Raw genomic sequence first — 24,038 nt, 5'->3', positions numbered from 1 at the left:
AAATAATGAATTATTTAAATGTTTGTAAATAATTAAAAAAAAATTTAAAGCTTTAAGACAAATGTAAGCTAAATGGTACATAAGCAATATACCAAAAAATAGGGAGTGTTTGTGTCTAACCAAAATAAACACTTCTAGGTGACGTCGAGGTACAAGAGGGAAGTGGGCGCTTATCGCAGGATAGGTTGATCTAACAGAGTTTAGCTGCTAGTTGAGATAGTGCAGTATTGAGAGCCCTATTCCTGGAGGTAAGTAGTAGAACCGCGGAGTTATTAGTTGGGTTTATAGCTGTTTTATTCTTAAATAGATTAGATCTTAATAGAATAGATACATGTTGTAATCTAAAGTAGGTCAGTGAATTTGGATTAGGTTAACAGTTTGCGTAGTTGGCTCGGCTTGGCGGATGTTGCACTATTTGCTGCATCGTGCGTTCGTAGTAGAAATCAGAGGTTTTGTTAGAAATAATTCAATATCTTAAAAACGAAAAATGGCTCCAACTTATAAAAAACCGATTGTAGGTGATAAACTGGCGAATATATTCAAATTAAAACTTTTTTTTTGTGGGGGCAAGACCTAAATTATTTTTATACCCTTGCAGAGGGTATGTTGACTTCAGTCAGAAGTTTGCAACGCAGTGAAGAAGACGTTTCCGACCCCATAAAGTATATATATTCTTGATCAGCATTACTAGACGAGTCGATCTAGCCATGTCCGTCTGTCCGTCCGTTTCTACGCAAACTAGTCTCTCAGTTTAAAAGCTATCGGGCTGAAACTTTCCCAAAAGTCTTATATCTTTTGCAGGTAGTATATAAGTCGGAACCAGCCGGATCGGACATCTATATCTTATAGCTCCCATATTAACATTCGGAAAAAAAAATTAAAAAACAAGGAAGAACGCTATAGTCGAGTACCTCGACTATCAGATACCCGTTACTCAGCTAAAGGGACCAAAGGGAAATGGAGATATGCAAGCAGCAAAGCGAGATTGAAATGCGCCACCTACCGGCGGTAGACAGATCTAAGCGTTATGGGCGTTAGAGTGGGCGTGGCAAATTGTTTTTTGGATCAATCGATAGGTATTGACGAGACCAATACATTTCAGCTAAAATTTCGTATATAGCTTGCAAATTGTGGGCGCCACAGGTTTAGGCGGTTTGTGGGCGTTAGAGTGGGCGTGGCATATTCGCTTAACAAACTTGCGCTGCGTACAAGGCTACGGAATCTAAATCTGAGATCCCAATTCTCTATCTTTTATAGTTTCCGAGATATCCACGTTCATATTTACGATTTTTTGAAGTTTGTGGGCGGTTTGTGGGAGTTAAAGTGGGCGTGGCAAACTTTTTTTTGGGTCAATCGATAGGTATTGATTAGAACAATACATTTCAGTTAAAATTTGTATTCTAGCATCAAAACTGTAGGAGCCACAGTTTTGGGCGGCTTGTGGGCGTTAGAGTGGGCGTAGCACTCTGCTGAAACAAACTTGCGCTGCGCAGGAATCTCAGGAATCTGCTTGCCTTATCCCAGTATTGTAGCTCTTATAGTTTCCGAGATCTCAGCGTTCATACGGACAGACGGTCAGACGGACAGACGGACATGGCTAGATCGACTCGGCTAGTGATCCTGATCAAGAATATATATACTTTATGGGGTCGAAAACTCTTCCATCTGCCTGTTACATACTTTCCGTTGAATATAGTATACCCTTTTACTCTACGAGTAACGGGTATAATTATATCTTTGGTGTTTTTTTAACATACAACCTCTTAAGCTTGGAAATAACATTTTTTAATTAGTTTTGAGTTTCGAATTAAGTTTTATCGAAATCGGACGACTATATCATATAGCTGCCATAGGAACGATAGGAAAATTGCTGGGAAAATAATATGAAACAAATTTTTTGACATATTATCTTATACTATTGGGAATATTATTACGCCCACAAACCGCCCACAAACTTCAAAAAATCGAAAATATGAACGTGGATATCTCGGAAACTATCAAAGATAGAGAATTAGGATCTCAGATTTGGATTCCGTAGCCTTGTGCGCAGCGCAAGTTTGTTACGCGAATATGCCACGCCCACTCTAACGCCCACAAACCGCCCAAGCCTGTGGCGCCCACAATTTTCATGCTAGATACAAAATTTTAACTGAACTGTATTGGTCTCGTCAATAACTATCGATTGACCCAAAAAAATATTTGCTACGGCCACCCTAACGCCCATAACGCTTAAATCTGTCTACCGCCGGTAGGTGGCGCATTTCAATCTCGCTTTGCTGCTTGCTTATCTCCATTTCCCTTTGGTCCCTTAAGCTGAGTAACGGGTATCTGATAGTCGAGGCACTCGACTATAGCGTTCTTCCTTGTTTCATATTATTTTCCTACCAATTTTCCGATCGTTCCTATGGCAGCTATATGATATAGTCGTCCGATTTTGATAAAATTAAATTCAAAATTCAGAACTAATTAAAAAATGTTATTTCCAAGCGTAGGAGGTTATATGTTAAAAACACCGAAGCTATAATTTGTTTCATATTATTTTCCTACCAATTTTCCGATCGTTCCTATGGCAGCTATATGATATAGTCTTCCGATTTTTATAAAATTTAATTCGAAACTCAAAACTCATTAAAAAATGTTATTTCCAAGCGTAGGAGGTTATATGTTAAAAAACACCAAAGATAATTTTTTAAAGTTTTTTTTCTGATTATTCCTATGGCAGCTATAAGATATAGATGTCCGATCCGGCTGGTTCCGACTTATTACTACCTGCAAAAGATATAAGACTTTTGGGAAAGTTTCAGCCCGGTAGCTTTAAAACTGAGAGACCAGTTTGCGTAGAAACGGACGGACAGACGGACATGGCTAGGTCGACTCGTCTAGTCATGCTGATCAAGAATATATATACTTTATGGGGTCGGAAACGTCTCCTTCACTGCGTTGCAAACTTCTGAATGAAGTATATATGTATACCCTCTGCAAGGGTATAAAAACGTATTGGGAATACCTGAAATCTATAAGTAAATTTTTTCAATAATAACTTTTTAACTTATTTTTTTGTTAATATTAATAATTTTAATAATGTTAATAATGTTAATAATGTTAGTAATGTTAATAATGTTAATAATGTTAATAATGTTAATAATGTTAATAATGTTAATAATGTTAATAATGTTAATAATGTTAATAATGTTAATAATGTTAATAATGTTAATAATGTTAATAATGTTAATAATGTTAATAATGTTAATAATGTTAATAATGTTAATAATGTTAATAATGTTAATAATGTTAATAATGTTAATAATGTTAATAATGTTAATAATGTTAATAATGTTAATAATGTTAATAATGTTAATAATGTTAATAATGTTAATAATGTTAATAATGTTAATAATGTTAATAATGTTAATAATGTTAATAATGTTAATAATGTTAATAATGTTAATAATGTTAATAATGTTAATAATGTTAATAATGTTAATAATGTTAATAATGTTAATAATGTTAATAATGTTAATAATGTTAATAATGTTAATAATGTTAATAATGTTAATAATGTTAATAATGTTAATAATGTTAATAATGTTAATAATGTTAATAATGTTAATAATGTTAATAATGTTAATAATGTTAATAATGTTAATAATGTTAATAATGTTAATAATGTTAATAATGTTAATAATGTTAATAATGTTAATAATGTTAATAATGTTAATAATGTTAATAATGTTAATAATGTTAATAATGTTAATAATGTTAATAATGTTAATAATGTTAATAATGTTAATAATGTTAATAATGTTAATAATGTTAATAATGTTAATAATGTTAATAATGTTAATAATGTTAATAATGTTAATAATGTTAATAATGTTAATAATGTTAATAATGTTAATAATGTTAATAATGTTAATAATGTTAATAATGTTAATAATGTTAATAATGTTAATAATGTTAATAATGTTAATAATGTTAATAATGTTAATAATGTTAATAATGTTAATAATGTTAATAATGTTAATAATGTTAATAATGTTAATAATGTTAATAATGTTAATAATGTTAATAATGTTAATAATGTTAATAATGTTAATAATGTTAATAATGTTAATAATGTTAATAATGTTAATAATGTTAATAATGTTAATAATGTTAATAATGTTAATAATGTTAATAATGTTAATAATGTTAATAATGTTAATAATGTTAGTAATGTAAATAATGTTAATAATGTTGATGTTAATAATGTTGATATTGTTGATGATGTTGATAATGTTGATAATGTTGATAATGTTGATAATGTTGATAATGTTGATAATGTTAATATTGTTAATAATGATAATAATGTTAATAATGTTAATAATGTTAATAATGTCAATGTTAATAATGTTAATAATGTTAATAATGTTAATAATGTTAATAATGTTAATAATGTTAATAATGTTAATAATGTTAATAATGTTAATAATGTTAATAATGTTAATAATGTTAATAATGTTAATAATGTTAATAATGTTAATAATGTTAATAATGTTAATAATGTTAATGTTAATAATGTTAATAATGTTAATAATGTTAATGTTAGTAATGTAAATAATGTTAATAATGTTGATGTTAATAATGTTGATATTGTTGATGATGTTGATAATGTTGATAATGTTGATAATGTTGATAATGTTGATAATGTTGATAATGTTGAAAATGTTGATAATGTTGATAATGTTAATAACGTTAATAATGTTAATATTGTTAATAATGATAATAATGTTAATAATGTTAATAATGTTAATAATGTTAATAATGTTAATAATGTTAATAATGTTAATAATGTTAATAATGTTAATGTTAATAATGTTAATAATGTTAATAATGTTAATAATGTTAATAATGTAAATAATGTTAATAATGTTAATAATGTTAATAATGTTAATAATGTTAATAATGTTAATAATGTTAATAATGTTAATAATGTTAATAATGTTAATAATGTTAATAATGTTAATAATGTTAATAATGTTAATAATGTTAATAATGTTAATGTTAATAATGTTAATAATGTTAGTAATGTAAATAATGTTAATAATGTTGATGTTAATAATGTTGATATTGTTGATGATGTTGATAATGTTGATAATGTTGATAATGTTGATAATGTTGATAATGTTGATAATGTTGATAATGTTGATAATGTTGAAAATGTTGATAATGTTGATAATGTTAATAACGTTAATAATGTTAATATTGTTAATAATGATAATAATGTTAATAATGTTAATAATGTTAATAATGTTAATAATGTTAATAATGTTAATAATGTTAATAATGTTAATAATGTTAATGTTAATAATGTTAATAATGTTAATAATGTTAATAATGTTAATAATGTTAATAATGTAAATAATGTTAATAATGTTAATAATGTTAATAATGTTAATAATGTTAATAATGTTAATAATGTTAATAATGTTAATAATGTTAATAATGTTAATAATGTTAATAATGTTAATAATGTTAATGTTAATAATGTAAATAATGTTAATAATGTTGATGTTAATAATGTTGATAATGTTGATAATGTTGATAATGTTGATAATGTTGATAATGTTGATAATGTTGATAATGTTGATAATGTTGATAATGTTGATAATGTTGATAATGTTGATAATGTTGATAATGTTGATAATGTTGATAATGTTGATAATGTTTATAATGTTGATAATGTTGATAATGTTGATAATGTTGATAATGTTGATAATGTTGATAATGTTGATAATGTTGATAATGTTGATAATGTTGATAATGTTGATAATGTTGATAATGTTGATAATGTTGATAATGTTGATAATGTTGATAATGTTGATAATGTTGATAATGTTGATAATGTTGATAATGTTGATAATGTTGATAATGTTGATAATGTTAATAATGTTAATAATGTTGATAATGTTAATATTAACATGGTGCTGTTTGGGATGCGCAGATCTCACGGTGCTGTTAGCGAATCGTTTACAGTCTTAGATTTATATTAATCATTGGAAATAGGACGTTCTGCTGCGTACAGTATACGGATGTTGATTTTGCGAATAGGGCTGTACACCGCGGCGAAAAGAAGTAGGATCCGAAAGAAAGCTGATTTTGAGCATCTTTAGGTGAACTAGAAAAAAGCATAAGTCCTCCTTCTGGAAATTGCACAACAGTCGAGTCCAAGGAGGGCTTGGATTTTTCCTTATGAATGAATTGGCACACTTTTATTGAATGTGACCAAAATTTCTTCCTGGTAACAGTCAGATACAGATACTACGAATCATCGATAATTTATTTTCACAACACATTCCCAAACTGAACTTTCTTTTCCTTGTTTTTTTTTAGAACCAGAACTTTTTGAAGATGACCTTTTTGGAGAACCTTCTCAACCAGTCGAGCAGATTGTTAAAAAACCTTCAGACGTAATCATTGCAGATGATTCTGACGAAGATGACATTAATAATTGTAATAACATTCCTTCGCCTGCCCCATCGTTTATAAATTCAGTTGTTGATGAGAAAGGTGGTAAGAATTAAATTTATTTATTAAAACACTTATCTAATATTTAAAACAAATTTGTATAAATCTATTAGAAACTAATTTGCCAGAACCATCCAATGTGTCTGATAATGTGCTAATAAATGAAGTAACTCTTATTCCAAACGAGGATGAGGGATTTGCATTAGCTCCTCTTGATGCAACCATTTATAGGGGCGTGACAAAGGCGAAGCGTAAGAGAAAACTTATTATTGACGAAATCAAAAATATTTCTGGAGAAGAAATGAAGGCTCAACTGGCAGATACTTCTGATATATTAACAACACTGGATCTGGCTCCACCTACAAAAAGGTATAAATTTAAGGTTATGATAAGTATAATATTGGACTGACTCGTTATTTTCAGGTTAATGTATTGGAAAGAAACCGGAGGCGTTGAAAAACTTTTCTCATTACCATCAAGATCCATACCAGCCAGGTCCTTACTTACTAATTACAACAGACAGTTGTTTTCACATTCAACATTCTTTGAAGACTTCTCAAGTGTTGCTCCTATGGAAATTCTTGCATTGGAATTTTATGCTCAAGAAAACGAAAATTCATTAATTATTTTTAATAAAAAAGGACGCAAACGTAAAAATGATCTTTCTTCCCATCAGTTTTTGGACCATGTAGCAGATTCACTTATTCAAAGCATAGAGACCCCTGAAATCTTAAGAGAAGATAAGAAACCTCTAGGGCTGTCTGCCGTTTCTTTGGACATTGCAACAAAAGACCAAGAAAGTATTGCTTGTCAAAACGAATCAACTCTTTTTGATAATGTGCGAAGTCCAGACTTATTATCCTTAAATGAAATGGAACAATTTTCATCAATAAATGAACTGCAATTAACACCAAGAAACACAAATCATGACATGGGGGATGATTTTAATCAAGGGGACTCAACGCCAGCTGGATTGGATCATGGCCAAACAAGTCCGCAGCAATCAAATATTGTCGAGATTGATAATATCCCAATTATACCTACAGATCAAATTAGCGCAATTTTAAATGAATCTATTGAACGGCCTTTATTAAATGACATTGGATTTTTAAAAAAAACAAACAATATTTTAAAAGGATGGAACAACTATGATGTTCCAACTTTTGTTGGTCAGGTATGTTCATTAAAATAGTGTAAGGCTGTATAGGTTATGCATGTACCCATCGTATATGGATCACAAAACACTTGATAAAAGAAAATTTAACCACGAGGGCGTCATTTTTGGGATACTTCTCATAAGACAACCATAGTAATTATACCCGTTACTCGTAGAGTAAAAGGGTCTACTAGATTCGTCGGAAAGTATGTAACAGGCAGAAGGAAGCGTTTCCGACCCCATAAAGTATATATATTCTTGAGCCATGTCCGTCTGTCCGTCTGCCCGTATGAACGCTGAGATCTCGGAAACTATAAGAGCTACAATACTGGGATTAGGCATGCAGATTCCTGAGATTCCTGCGCAGCGCAAGTTTGTTTCAGCAGATTGCCACGCCCACCTTAACGCCCACAAACCGCCCAAAACTGTGGCTCCTACAGTTTTGATGTTAGAATAAAAATTTTAACTGAAATGTGTTGTTCGCAACAATACATATCGATTGACCCAAAAAAAGTTTGCCTCGCCCACTTTAACGCCCACAAACTTCAAAAAATCGTAAATATAAACGTGGATATCTCGGAAACTATCAAAGCTAGATATATGGGATCTCATATTTAGATTCCGTATCCTTGTACGCAGCGCAAGTGTGTTACGCGAATATGCCACGCCCACTCTAACGCCCACAAACAGCTGAAGCCTGTGGCGTCCACAATTTTTATGCTAGATAAAAAATTTTAACTGAATTGTATTGGTCCCGTCAATACCTATCGATTGATCCAAAAAAAATTTTCCACGCCCACTCTAACGCCCATAACGTTTAAATCTGTCTACCGCCGGTAGGTGGCGCATTTCAATCTCGCTTTTTTGCTTGCATATCTCCATTGCCCTTTGGTCCCTTTAGCCGAGTAACGGGTATCTGATAGTCGAGGTACTCGACTGTAGCGTTCTTCCTTGTTTTTTACCTAAAGCCATTCATTTAGACTTTCCAAGCCTGTGCCCTCGTTAGAAAGTATATCACAAGTAAAAGGAAGCGTCTCCGACTCCATAAACTATATGTATTCTTGATCCGTCTTACCGTCTGTCCATTTGGACGCTTTGATCTCGGAAATTATAAGAGCTAGAGGGTTGAGCTTTCAGACTTAGATTCTCTATTTTTGTACACAGCGCAAGTTATTTGGTACGTGAACATGATACGCCCACTCTGACGCCCATTTAACAAATCGTAAGTTTGAACGCTGATATCTTGGAAACTATCAAAGATATCATATTTAGATATCTCAGCTTTGTACGCAGCGCAATTTCATTATGCGAACATGCCACGCCCACACTAAGACCGCCCAAAACTGTGGCACCCACAATTTTCACGCTAGAAAAAAAAATGTTAACTGAACTGCATTGGTCTCGTCAATACCTATCGATTAAACTAAAAAAAGTTTGCCACGCCCATAATATAAATTTATGAAGCGCATTGGTAATCCAAGGAGGTCTGTTAAGCTTTGGAGGAAGTCTATTAGGAATGCACTCATTAAAAAAAGAGTTTAAGACGCTCGTGACGTCAGACGGATATAAAACAAATAAAAGATCTAATTGTCTCTTCGGTGAATTACATATAAAGCTTGCTTGCTGTTATGATATTTCTAACAGTCCAATAACAAGGTCATGGAAAGATGAAGTGGTTATACAAGTGAGGCAATGGAAGGGGACTAAGAAATATCAGGGTGATTGAAATCAAACAAACCAATAAAGGGATCCCTGTTGGAAAGGTGAGATAGAAGAGGTTTTATTGCAGACAAATGGTACACAGAGAAAATAATACACCACAACTGGTCATCATTCGGGTATTTTTATACTCGTTACTCGTAGAGTAAAAGGGTATACTAGATTCGCCGCAAAGTATGTAACAGGTAGAAGGAAGCGATTCCGATCAGGATTAATAGCCGAGTCGATCTAGCCATGTCCGTTAATACCTATCGATTGACCCAAAGAAGTTTGCCAGGCCCATACTGAAATTTTGAATGTTCTTTGTAGACTATTTACTATTTACTATTTTGTAACTATTTATAGGGAGGGAAATCAAAATCCACATAAAAAACAAGGAAGAACGCTATGGTCGAGTACCTCGACTATCAGATACCCGTTACTCAGCTAAAGGGACCAAAGGGAAATGGAGATATGCAAGCAGCAAAGTGAGATTGAAATGCGCCACCTACCGGCGGTAGACAGACTTAAGCGTTGTGGGCGTTAGAGTGGGCGTGGCAAAGGTTTTTTTTTGGATCAATCGATAGGTATTGACGAAACCAATATATTTCAGTTACAATTTTCTAGCATGGAAATTGTGGGCGCCACAGGCTTGGGCGGTTTGTGGGCGTTAGAGTGGGCGTGGCATATTCGCGTAACAAATTTGCGCTGCGCTCAAGCCTACGGAATCTAAATCTGAAGTCCCATTTCTCTATCTTTGATATTTCCGAGCTGTCCGCGTTCATATCTACGATTTTTTGAAGATTGTGGGCGGTTTGTGGGCGTTGATGGCAAACTTTTTTTGGGTCAATACATTTTAGTTACAATTTTTATTCTAGCATCAAAACTTTAGGAGCCACAGTTTTGGGCGGCTTGTGGGCGTTAGAGTGGGCGTTAGAGTGGGCGTGGCACTCTGCTGATACAAACTTGCGCTGCGTAAGAAGCTCAGGAATCTGCACGCCAAATCTCAATAGTCTAGCTCTTAAAGTTTCCGAGATCTTAGCGTTCATCCGGACGGACAGACAGACGGACAGACGGACATGGCTAGATCGACTCGGCTAGTGATCCTGATCAAGAATATATATACTTAATGGGGTCGGAAACGCATCCTTCTGCCTGTTACATACTGTCCGACGAATATAGTATACCCTTTTACTCTACGAGTAACGGGTATAATTACAAAAAAATATTGGCACCAAAATCAGATTTGGGATGTCGATTTTACAGACAATTCCCCATTTGCTATTGACAAGGATCTGTCTGACCATCTGTCTGTCCGTGTGCACGCTGTAATCTAGGAAAATGTATGTAAGGCTTGATTCCTTACCTTCAGGTTCAGCGCAAGTTTGTCTAGTGCGCTAATTCTTAAAGATTTTTCTGCTTATCAATACTTATTTACACTCAAACATTTTATAAAATCGGACAATTCATTAAACTTATGTCCGCCGCTAGGTGGAGCAGTTTGGGAAATCGGAAACAGTCGCTATGGCTCCCACATTTTTGAAGCTAGAGAATTTTAATTTGACATTCAGATTATATTAGTGCCAAATAAGTCCATGTTTGCATTAGACGAGTGCCAAAACCACTCTGAAGCCCGAAATTCCAAAAGTTTGTGCCCCTACATTTTTGAAAATTTTCCCTGTACATTTTTTTTTTGTGAATATGTATCGACTTGATAACTGTTGACTAAATCGAAACATTATTTAGTAAGTTAAATTGGTTAGCTAAGTAACGGGTATATGATAGTCGAGGCGTTGTAGTGTTCTTCCTTGTTAAATCTTTACTTCCAGAGTCAAAGTGGCCACTAATAAAAAATTATTTTGAACATTCTTTATTTACAGAGTCATAGTGACGAACAAATGGAAAATGAGACCGACGAACAATTCGAAGAACGTGTGTTAAATAAGAGAGCCGCACAACTTTTTATTGACGTTCGAGCACAGTTTATCGATAAAGATAGTTTGGCTCTTTCCCAACTAACATTAGGAAACTCAAGAAAACAGGTAAAATGCCGCTTATGGTTATCGACATAACCATAAGGCGACCACTATTTTTGTCTCCAAAAGTGTAAAAAGGGAAGGGGAGTGTAAGGTAAGGTGACGAGTAGGGTTAGGGATCGAACTCATTAAATCTTTCATGTGATGTCACGTAAAAAATTCGAAATAAATGTAGTCGATATTAATTATTAAGAATTCGCGTAATTTGTTCGTTAGAACAAAAGAGGTGTTTAAAAAACCTATTCAATTTACAAGAGTTAGAATTGCCATATCAACGATTTGTGGAAAGTTCAGACAAATATATACACGTATTAATATGATCTTAAGCAACAGTTCTTTGTACTTGGTGTTTTATTTTTTTGTGCCTTATGAAGGTGGCACCATCTTATTTCCAACAGTACCTTGTAGGGTATCGTGACGAATGAAGGGAGGGGTATAAAGATTGATTTTTAGTATTTTTGTATTGTATTGTATCAGTATTTTTGTGGAAACATTTTTATTACTTCGTTTATTATACCCGTTACTTGTAGAGTAGAATAAAGTATCTAAAAAAAGTATATTTGTATGTTCTTGATGTTCTAGCCTAGTCGATCTAGCCATTTCCCTTTGTCCGTATCAACGTTGAGATCTCGGAAAGTATAAGAACTAGAATGTTGGAACTTAGCATGCAGATTCTTAGGCATAAAGCGCAGCGCAAGTTTATTTCAGCAAAAACACGAACATTATCGCCCATAACGCTAAAACCTGTCTATCGCCCACATTTTTGAATATTTCAATTATTATTAAGTTCATTAAAATGTTATAAGCAAATAAAGGGATCGAGGCTAGGTAGCGCTGTAGCGTTGTGTGCAATGTTGGGAACAGTCGATTTGCTGCGTGCATACTACTGTGGGCAATAAATAAGGTTTTGTTTTTGTGGTGTGGTGCTTGAATTCCTTTAACCCGGCCAAAGTGTTAATAAGGAATATTAGGAGGAACGCGAATCGAGTCGATTGAGGAGATACAAATCAGAGAAGGCGATGGAAAGGGACTATTTGGCATGTTTCGAGGATTGGAAAAAACGTTGGCATAAGTGTATTTTATCGGAAGAGGATTATTTTAAAGAGGATGAAATACTCTTACTCTTTCAGTGAACGGTCGTGTTTTTGTCTTGCGCTCCGAATTTTTGTTCTTATTGTCCATAAACCATCGGGGTTTAATTCATATTTTCATACGTCTATATAACTTTTTATGTCCCTAACAACATCCGTTCGCTTCGCGAGTGCATAGTGATTGTTTTGTGTTTAAATTAACAAAATTAGTTTGCACGTCTAATCTCTGTGCATTGTTTGTTGTTATTGTTTTTTTTTCTAATTGCCTTCTTCTTTTCTTCCAAACGCAGTTTGGAGCGGTAAGTGTCTAAACGGTAGTTACCCGCTCTCCCGCACTCCCGCTTATAACTTTGTTTTTGGAATATCTAAAACTTACGCTCCCCCAGCTTACTTACTCCCGCTCATTCTCTCCCGCTCTGTAACTCTCTCTTTTACTTGCGTAGCTTTATTCTCTTGGCACTGTGGTTCGGAATATCGCGATAATGGCTGTCTGCAATTTAAAGAAATGCAAGTCGTTAATTTCGGCTGGACAACAGAGCATTCCGTGCCATTCGTGTGAGAATATTTTTCATGCAAAATGCCTTGGCTATTCGGGCCTGGTACGCGATGCAATCGACATGAGAAGTGGCTTGCGCTACTATTGTGATGAATGCATTGCTTATGAAACCCAGGCGCTCTCTATAAGGCGGCTTACAAAAAGCACTGTTACGGAACTAATCCGGAACAGCCGTAAAAATACGGATCTGCTTGTGGCGCTTGAGTCGCAGCTCACTAGCCGTATGCTATCTGAGCCCGATTCTCCTAAGCGTAAAAAGATCGCGGTCGATAGACAACCCACGGTAGCCGCTAGTGTAACTCTCTCTGGCGATCCGGGGTCTGCATCACAGCAGTCGATCTCAGCCGCCGCACAAATGGTACTGAGATCGAAAGCTAAAAAAGATTCGGTTTCCGAATGCAAAATACGCGAGATTTTGCCGCATGAGACGCCCGAAAAATCTGCTATAAACAATACTTTAATAATTCCAACGCCGCATGTTGACTTAACGTCCGGAGTACCGAATGAAACTGGTAGTGCAGCCGTAAATGCCGTAGTACCAAAACCTGTCACATGCGTGGTACCTAAAACAGTCACCTGTGTACCGCAGCGGAAACAAATTTTTGTTTCTCGGCTAAATCCTGACCTTTCATCCCTGGACATTACGGCCTATATCCGTAACAAAGTTCAGATTGATGATCTAAAGATTTAACGATTTAATTTTCCATATGCTAGGGAAGTATCATCTTTTAAGATCGGTGTTCCCTGTGCTCACTTCGCAACTATGTGCTCAGCCAATTTTTGGCCTGTTGGCATTTTTGTTAAAAAGTACGAAGCTAAAAAAAAGAAAATTCGTTCAAAGGAAGTTGGAAATCCCTTTAAAGAGCCATCCACATCTACATCCTCATCTATCTCAAAAAACTAGATTCTTTTCTTCAGCTTTATTATCAGAATACAAGAGGTTTACAAAGTAAGTTGACCAAATTGTATACTGATAGTTTTTCCTTGTCTTCCCATGTTATTGTTTTTACTAAAACCTGGTTAAAACCGGAAGTTCTAAGTTCCGAAGTTTTTCCAAGTAAGTACACAACTTACAGGCTTGATCGTCCGTCCCGACGTGGAGGTGGAGTTTTAATTGCAGTTGACTCAGAATTAACGTCTGAAGTAATAACGTCCGACGAAATAAATGACATTGAATTTCTGTGTATAAAACTATCCCTTCCGGGTATTTCTATATACATAACATGTTCATATATTCCGCCATCATCGGAATTCCCGACATATGCGAATCATCTGTCCGATATCCAGTTTATTTCAAGTAAACTATCAGATAGGGATCAGTTAATAGTTTTAGGTGACTTTAATATACCTAGGGCGACATGGTCCACCGTCGAAACCTCAAATATATTGTTACCTTCAACGCAGCATGATTTTCTTGACGGTTTGCTTGATATTTCATTGTCTCAAGTAAACCATGTATTAAATTTCTTAGGACGATTACTGGATCTATGCTTTGTTTCCAGTCCAGATTGTGTCTGCATAGCTAGAACCTCTGCAATTACTTTACCAGAAGACCCTTATCACCCAACGCTAGAGCTGACTATTGACACGGGTACAAAAGTGTATGAAGTATCTGAAAAAATAGCTAAACGCATCCCCTGCTTTCGTAGAGCGAACTTTGCACTCATTAATAGCCTTATAGCTTGCTCGGATTGGTCCAATCTGTACTTAAGTACTAATATAAATGAAGCGGTTAATATATTTTATAACATATTAAACGAAGTTTTTGATACATGCGTTCCTACGTATTATCCTAAAATTTCAAACCAACCTCCGTGGTTTAACAAAGAGCTGGCACGACTTAAAAATGTAAAGTCTAGACTCTACAAAAAGTTTAGAGCTTCAGGTTCACAAGCTGCCTTTTCCCGATACTTAAGTGCTCGGTCTGATTTCACCGTGCTTAACGCCCAGTGTTATAAAAAACTATTTAGCTCGTTGCAAGACCCAGTTTACACTGGATCCAAAACAGTTTTATAATTTTGTTAACACAAAGCGTAAATCTTCTAGTTACCCATCATCACTTAAATTTGAAAATTCGGCTGCTAGCACTGATCAAGCCATAGCCGATCTTTTTGCACAGTTTTTTCAAACCACCTATTCAACATCAAGTCCTCCAGATCAGTCTTACCCATATGTCATTCCTAAATCAAACTTTATTTGTTGTCCTGTTATAAGTAAAAGCTCACTTCTTTTAGATTTGCAAAGGGTCAAACCAGTCTACTCTCCGGGTCCTGACGGAGTCCCTGGATGTGTGCTTAGGTATTGCGCTGAGACTTTGTGTAGACCATTGCACAAACTGTTTACTTTGTCTTTAGAAACATCCGATTTCCCACACAGATGGAAGGAATCGTTTGTTATCCCGCTTCATAAAAAAGGGAGTAAATTGAACGCATGTAATTACAGAGGTATTTCAAAGCTATCAGCAATACCGAAGCTCTTTGAGAACATTATTACGCCTCATTTACAACACAGTTGTAGGTCCCTTATTTCCTCTTGTCCACACGGATTTATAAAACGTAGGTCAACGACAACCAACCTTTTGGAGTTTACTTCATTTGTTATAGGAGGTTTTAGAAAGAATCGTCAGACTGATGTGGTCTACACTGATTTTAGTAAGGCGTTTGATTCTGTAAATCACCCGATTTTAGTCCGGAAATTGGGTGATCTTCTTAGGTGGATTTTAAGTTATTTGAATGATAGGACTCAAAGGGTCATTTTTAAAAACTCTTTGTCATCCCTAATCCGAGTTACTTCCGGTGTACCACAAGGAAGTCATCTTGGTCCGCTCCTGTTTACATTATTTATAAATGACCTTCCATTAGTCTTAACGAAGTCACGGGTTCTTATGTACGCAGATGACTTTAAGTTGTGCCTGCAATATAATGACCCCGCACAAAGTTTACCTTTACAATCGGATCTAAATGCATTTCAAACATGGTGCATGGATAATGAATTGAATTTAAATGGTTCTAAGTGTAAACTAATGACCTTTTTTCGTGTCAGCCCCCACTACTCAACGTATACTTTGAGTGGTTGTGCGTTAGATAGGATAACGCATACTGACGACCTTGGAGTCTACATGGATCCTAGACTTAAATTTTCCGATCACATTACTACTATGGTAAATAAAGCCAGGGGCGTGCTTGCATTTATCAAAAGGTGGTCGAAGGAATTCGATGATCCCTATGTCACAAAGACCTTGTTTATTTCATTAGTCCGACCAATTCTTGAGTACTGCGCTCCTGTTTGGAGTCCCCAATATGGGGTGCATATAGACCGGATTGAGTCTGTGCAAAAAAACTTCTTAATATTTGCCTTACGGAGACTTAACTGGGATACAAGCCTAATACTACCATCCTACTCTAGTAGACTACTTCTAATTAACTTACCAACGTTAGCTAACCGTAGAACTATGCTTGGTATTACGTTTATTAGAAATCTTATTCATGGTGATGTAGTGAGTCCCGAGTTACTGGGTCGCCTGCATTTTAATGTGCCAAATAGATTCACTAGAAACTATATTCCTTTAGTATTAAATCACTGTATCTCTAATTACGCAATGCATGAACCTTTTAGAGTACTTTGCAATGATTATAATAGACTATATCATCTAATATCTACTACTGACTCACTTCCTATCTTTAAATCAATAATACTATCCTCCCTAGTAACTAATTAGTTTTACTTGATGTATTTTGTCTATTCGTATATTGACCTGTATTTGTAATTGTCTATTGTTACATTGTCCTTTTCTTTGTCCGGTGATGGGCTCCGCGCGTAACAAGCTTTGCTTGGTGTCGTAGGGCCACTTGTTTGTACTGACCATAGTGCATCAACGTCCAAGATAGGCTAAAGATGAATAAATAAAGATTTTCATTTTAGAAACAAGTTCACCTTACTCTTTCTTGATCAAGATCACTAGCCGAGTCGATCCAGACATGACCGTCTGCCCGTCTGTTATGACTAAGTTTAACATGATTTTACATGGTCATGCCGCGGCTTTGGAATGGTCTGTAGTAACGCTATCGTCCGATAGGCGCCATGAAGCCGGCCTGTGTGGTTGTGCCGCGCTAATGAAATGCCTTTTAAATTTTATTTGATTTGAAAGTTGAAACAGAACGGCGGGTATCTGATGGTCGAAAAACTCGACTATTGCGTTTCTTCTTGTTCTCTCTAATAACTTTGTATTAATTCTAACTCTGTCTCTCCACAGAGATTATAGAGTTACTAATAGTTTTAAATAATAAGGCCTATCTGTGTTAATATTAACGGTGCTACACCATATAGTACTCGGCTTATTTCATTCTCTAATAAAACCACTTTAATCGCGAAGCTCGAAATAAACATCTTAAATCAAATTTTCATTCTTCAGCTTCACTGTTATTATTTGCACCTTGACGAGTTCTCCCACGGACTCATAATTTGCAGCCAAATCGGCTAAAAAAAAGGTTTGGTTTGTAACTGTCTAGCAATCCTTTCTCAAAGATGTCAGTAGAAATCTGATGCATCTTTTGGAATAGGCTTGAAGGTCATTGTTTTTGAGGAAAAGTGTTTATATGAACGAATCTATTGCTAGTTTCTAACAAAGCCAATCCCAGACAACAACAAAAGGCCTCCTGAGCTGATATTTCTGCCAAAATAAACTTGTAACCAAGATACTTCAGCTTTTAACGAATGCCTTAATTGCGTTATTTAGAAATAATGTGTTTATTATAAGCATTAAATTGAATTTTTGGAAATGTCCTCTTCAGAAAATTCCTTGTAACTGAGGCTCACCTGGTCTTGAGAAACAAAATTTTCAATTTAAATCAGAGATCCACTTGTCAGTAAACACAATACGCTATAAAGCTCGGCATTCACTAAGTACCGAATAGATTCGGTAAATATTGAGGGCCAAATGGTCTCTAATATCCATGTCATGTCATGTAAACTGGCTTGTATTCTGGTAAATCTCTTCCTTGATATCGCAATGTTCTTCCAAATAGGCTTGGGGAACCACAATACCTTGTAACAAAAGCAAACGTGATCGGTGCCAAGCTTTACTTTTCTATTAAAACTTGCTATAAGAACTTCCAATTCAGTTGGTTTTATACTGGGCCTATGTTTATGAGATTTACTAAGTAGTATATCCTGACATCGGCTTGAATTCCGATGGATTTTTCTGCTTCCCTATTTTTAATAAGGCTTACATACTGACTAACTCTTTAGATTATATTTCTAATTAAATCGATAGTCGAGCTATAGGAGCACTTTGTCGAGCTAGTGTTTTTCTCGCTGTAGCAGCGCTCTTCCGAATAAGCGATCCTAAGTTGATTTTTCCTGTGCTCAACAGGTTTCAACCGACTCCCTACGGCTTGAAGTATCTTTATCCTCTCGGATTTCTCTATTTATTCGCTTTAGAGAATTTATTCGCTTTAGGATTCAGGATCAGGATTCAAAAGCTTCACCCTACGGCTTGCAGCATCCTAATCATGCTCAACTGCTCGAACTTCTCTGTTTAGTATAGAGCATAGAGATGTATAACTCTCTATATTTCTGACTTCCCTATTTAGCCGCCTTTCAGAACGACGCCGAGTTTCTGGCGCGCTCATCTGCGCGTACTTTAGAATTCACGATATTTTCCCTTCGCCTAAGCTAAGCTTCTGAATTTTCTTCCCTCTCCATCTCTGCGTACTCTGCCTATTGGCCCGATTTCTTACCAATCGGTTTCTAGCCCGCTGAGAAGCAGTAGGTCTATTCAAACGAAAAAATATTACAATATACTAAATAGAAAATACCGCAAATTACTCTTCTTTATTTAAAAATCGGAAAGCTCGGTACATACAATTCTCCCAATGAACGACCTGCAAGGGTATAGTAACTTCGGCTTGCCGAACGTAGCTTCCCTTCTTGTTATTGGTTAGTTTTAATTTGTCTACCTATTTCTGAGCCGGTTTCTGTAACACAGAGATTTGCTTATCGGGGAAAATTTGGTAGGATGAGATTTCTGTGACACCACTGTACATGACAATAACTGTATCAATTGCAGTATTATTTTAAAAGTAATGAATAACTAATGCTATATGTTAAAAAGAGCTTGCATGGTCAGTAGTTCGCGTTTATCGGATGCTTTCTAAATCTTTAATTTTAACACGTTTACCACTTTCGGTACTCTCTTTGGTATCATGGCAGGTAAAAAAATATGTATTTTTGAAGGTATGTGCTAGAATAATATGGGGTCATTACTTCCTTGTCCAGAGCGTACCCTTATCATTCTTACCGAACAACAATCTTACCAAATTGGTTCCAGTTTGTTTTGCGTGGCTTTGTTTTTCCATCGGGTTTGGTGCCGAAATATCGTAGAATAGAAACCTGTGGCTAGAAAAAACTTTTGTTTAGGCACAATCCGTTTTTCTCCTTCATGATTAGTAATTAATTATGCAATGTTGAAAATTCTGTGTGCTTGAAAGGACAAAGTTTGGTATTCTATCTTTTAACAGACAGTACCGTTGTAACATATTACGATAAAAAATGCTGTATCTGGAGTCCTGTCGTTGATCCCAACAGCTTGTTGGTGTCGTAGACCTCCTCCAGTATCTTCTTTGGTTTTGCTAGGAATAAGATCATCTTTGCCTTTCTTATGCCGAATCGATCTTGGTGGTCTCGCTTTTCTAACTGCGGCAGGCAACGCTGATGTGTTTGGAAAAGGAACGGCTGGCTGAGTATGTGTTTAAATTAGAAGGATCAATTAAAAAAAATTAATAGCCTGAAAACCGCGGTCGGCACACATTACAATGGCATTTTTGTCCTTATTTGTAGGAGTAATTTGCACGGGGCGGCTGAATAATGTGCGTGTGCCAACCGCTAGTTTAAACTGTACGAGTGGCGGCAGAGAACAAGCAGAATTTTATCGCCATACCGGCATCATGGGAGGCTGCCGAGCGCTGACTTAAAGTCATGAAGCAAGAATAAAAAAACAAGGCTATTGTACCAATTCAGCACCTTCGCAATGTTTCCGTACTTCGGATTTTTATAATTCTAGCTTAAACCGACTGATCGATCTTCCAGTTATTTTTAGGTCTATTTTATTCAATACTTTTGATTTCATATATCTTTTAGAAAATAATTATAATTATTTTTCTTTCAGGCGGCTCAAAAGTTTTACTCCCTTCTTGTGCTAAAGAAATTTAAGGTGCTCCACATTGCTCAATCTGCTCCCTATGCAGATATTAATATTACCCGAGGACCCACGTTTGAGAACCCAAAAATTTAATAATAAGCACTGCTGAAATGTAAATCTGTCTTAACTCATATCTCTAACTTATTTGTAATATAAATATATAAAAAAACATAATGTTTATTTTAATTTGGATTTTTTTAAGAATATAGCATTGCTACTTGAAGTACAGAGTAGAGTATAAAATAAAGTATATTTATTATTGATCAGGAGCACTTGCGAAGTCCATCTATCCTGGTGTACGATGAGATCCAGGAAACTATAAGAGATAGAGAGATTTAAGATTCAGTTTCCTTAGCTTAGTTTGATATCCGAATGTGCCACGCACACTTTAACTTCTACAACGCTAAAGTCTGTCTGGCGCCCACATTTTAAAATATTTTGAAATGAGATTTTGTTTTGATTTATGAGTGTTTCTTTGTGAAACGTATGGAGATTTTCATTATGGTCTCAAAACGGTTTCATATTTTTATCACGATATTATACCATTTATACAGGATTTTAAAAATATTAAAAAAAATTTTCCATTTGACAGAAGCAAAGATATGGCGATGCCTTTTTTTTGTTAAGATTGTGTATAACTTTAAATTACATGGTGTAAAAAATAAAAAAAATTCTCCTTAATTATTATTTTTGCCAACCTTTCAGATAAAAATAACTCCCGTGACAGTTTCCAAACAAATTATAGTCCAAACTTAAAAAAAAAATTCAATCGCGGTTTTCTGCAAATCGGCATTTTTAATTTTTATAAAAAATTTGTATAATGTTCTAAACATAATCCTTGTTGAACCCTACAAATTTTGACGTGGGACCTCCATAGGTTTCCCAAGAATTAATTAAAACAGTTTATATTAAATCAAAGTCATAGCAGTCTTTTCTTGTTATTACTATTAAATTATGTTGTAACGAACTGTTTTCGACCGTTTTACGCGCTACTTAAACGACGCGACTAGCCCAGAGATATTGTACGTTCGTCCCACCAAATTTATAGTGCAAAATGCAAGATATCCGATTGGGACAAATCGGAAAACTTTATTGTTTGTCTTGAAGCCCCTTAGATCGAAGTAACCATCGATACCGAAGCTAAGCTCTGGCAACCGTACTGCTCTGGTGATACGACAAAATGGACTCTAGGACGCTAACGATGTCTGAAGGATCACGCTCTCCGCCACTTCCTAATTGAGAGCATTAAAAGCTTTCTGGAGCAAGTATACATCCGGCAGCTAGTTCGAGAGAAGATAGTTCCCACCTCGAGCTCCTGGAATCTTCCAGTTTTCACTGTTAACAACCCATATAAGAAAAAAATCAGGCTAGTATGAGACGCCGCGCCCTAAGTCAACGGAATGTCCCTCAACCATGCTTTGCTGAAAGGACCAGTCATACTGGTGTCGCTAATAGGCGTGCTTCGACGATTTCGTAAATGCAAAGTAGCCGTTGCAAAAGTACGGGTGCGACCTGAAGACCAAGGGTCCCAGATGTTCCTGTGGAGAAGCGGAGATGCGTCGCGCGAACGCACTATAGCGGCTATATGCACAAACACATTTGTCGACGATTTGCTTGAGTCTGCCGCTTCGGAGAGCGATATGGTATAACTCGTAAGCATAGTGAAAAATTTCACGCAGAAGGAGCATTCGAGATGTGACGATAGACTTCAAACTTATTGAAAGTGATGCGCAAGATAGAGAACGGCGACGACACCCCTACCAGGTGCCTCGCCGCCTTGAACGAGTATCACCAAAAAGTGCTGGGACTATGTTGAATGCCAGGTCCTGACGTATGTGGTCAAGCCCAAAATGTCAGCACTAAAATCAGCAGATAAATACTAGAAGAGGAGAGTACTAAGCGTAATCATGCTCGTTTTTTACCCGTTTGGACTACTTGTCAAAAAATACAAAAATCCTTCTATTTCGTTTTCGGTAATATACGATAGTAAATTGGAATTTCACATTATCTTGATATTTCTATGATTATTTTTAATTTTTTAAAAGTCGGAAGGCTCTGTGTATACACTGCTCCCACAAGAAGGACCTGCAAGGGTATAAAAACTTCGACTTACCGATGTAAGCTTCCTTTCTTGTTTTGATCATATTACCTTCTTCTCCGGTATATACCATTTTTTAACATTTCAGAATTAAGATTCAATTTTTTAAAATTCTTAAGACTATCATATAGCTTCTACCGTAACGATTGGATAATTATTGGGAAAATAATTATAATTTCTTTATTAGTTTTTATCATATTATCTTATACTCCGGTATAGATCATATTTTAAATATTTCAGAATTACGAATTAAGTCCTTCGAGCGGGGATCCACGGGGATTTGGCATATAAATGTCTCTCTCTCTGGTGACAAACGAAATTAAACTTAAAAGTATGAAACAAAACATTTGCTGTGAAACCCGTCCTCAGTTTCCACCTATTGAGGGTACCAATTTTTTCACTGTCTTGGATTGACTCAACCACATCTAATGGTGGTCTACCTATTACAAAGTGACCGGGTGTTAGAACATAAATATCTTCAATATCCCCCGTAGTATATAAGGGTCTTCAATTTAACACTGCTTCCGAAGTGAGGTCCTGCAGGCGGGATAAAATGCCAATGAAATCTATCGTTTTTAATTTCCGAAGATACACAACTATTATGTTTAATGGCTTCTAGAAATTCTTCATTCAACTTCCGAGCAGCACCTACGAAATTAGTACCATTATCCTAATATATATTAGTACATTTCCCTCTTCTGGATTTAAATCTTTTTAGGTCTGCTAAAAATGCAGGGGAAGCTAAGTCACGAACAGCTTCTAAGTGAATGGCTGTGGCACAAATACTGAAATATAACCCTTAAATGTTTTTTTAATCACAGAAATATTAAGATAAAGTTACATTTCAATTTAGGTTAGGTTAGGTTAGGTAGGAGTGGTTGGTAGGCCACACTGGGCCCTTGTGATACCACGTGATCTCTGTGCAGATCCTTTTCCATAGCTCATGGGTTATTTGTTTTCGAGAAGTAGTTGGTTCTTCCTAGGAAACATAAGTGTTTTTCAATGTTTACGCCTTGAATGGCCGCAAGATTCGTAAGTGTGTAGTTTCCTAGGGTTTGAAAGCGCATTAGGTTATGCGCTGGGCAGAAGCATAGGAGGTGTTCGATGCTCTCCTCTTCGTCTATCTGTTTGTAGCTGCGGTTGTAGTCACTATAAGACAGTGGCCCGTAAGGGCATTTAGGATAGTGGAGATGTCTTCCCTCTTCCGTCTTTTCGAGTTATAATTTGGCCACGTGAGTCTAGAATAGTGGCATGTTGAGATTGAGTTCCAACGGTTGTTGGAGAGGGTGTACAGTCTCTGCCTGAGATGGAGCTTGCAGGTAGCCAAGGGAATACCCACCGTGTCCTTATCGCGAAGGATGTTAGCGGTTGTCCCTTGTTTTGCTAGCTCGTCTGCTATGCAGTTGCCCCAATATTTCGGTGTCCAGGCACCCAGATGAGGTTGATTCTCAGACGAGTGGCCATCTCGTAAAGAGATTTGCGGCATTCAGAGATAGTTTTTGAGTTTGTTGTGTAGGAGTCGAGGGCCCTGAGGGCTGCTTGACTATCGGAAAAGATGAAAATGTCTATTTCGTGATGTTCTGATGTGTCCAGGTGGGACATGGCTTCCTGAATTGCCATGACTTCCGCTTGGAAAACACTATAGTGGTCTGATAGGCGGAATGAGGCTTTTATGTCTAGTTCGGGAGAGAAGACTCC

At 35.6% G+C, this 24,038-nt stretch overlaps 1 protein-coding gene across 3 annotated transcripts in view; it reads left to right on the top strand.

The window, feature by feature from the left end:
• Positions 1–20,428, top strand: part of LOC119562488 (double-strand-break repair protein rad21 homolog) — a 38,565-nt gene extending 18,137 nt beyond the window's left edge. The window contains exons 4-8 of one of the 3 annotated variants that reach the window (XM_037875692.1): positions 6,373–6,552; positions 6,621–6,876; positions 6,931–7,681; positions 11,242–11,403; positions 20,210–20,428. In XM_037875692.1, coding sequence (XP_037731620.1) covers positions 6,373–6,552; positions 6,621–6,876; positions 6,931–7,681; positions 11,242–11,403; positions 20,210–20,335 — 1,475 coding nt within the window. In that variant the 3' untranslated portion in view covers positions 20,336–20,428. Of the gene's footprint in view, positions 1–6,372; positions 6,553–6,620; positions 6,877–6,930; positions 7,682–11,241; positions 11,404–20,209 lie in introns of those variants that run through there. The other 2 variants (XM_037875693.1, XM_037875694.1) reach the window with 2 other exon arrangements.
• Positions 20,429–24,038: the final 3,610 nt, after the last annotated feature.

The sequence above is a fragment of the Drosophila subpulchrella genome, unplaced genomic scaffold, assembly GCF_014743375.2.
Source record: "Drosophila subpulchrella strain 33 F10 #4 breed RU33 unplaced genomic scaffold, RU_Dsub_v1.1 Primary Assembly Seq52, whole genome shotgun sequence".
NCBI lineage: Eukaryota > Metazoa > Arthropoda > Insecta > Diptera > Drosophilidae > Drosophila > Drosophila subpulchrella.
The sequence above is the reverse complement of the archived record's forward strand: the minus strand, read 5'-3'. Positions and strand labels throughout refer to the sequence as shown.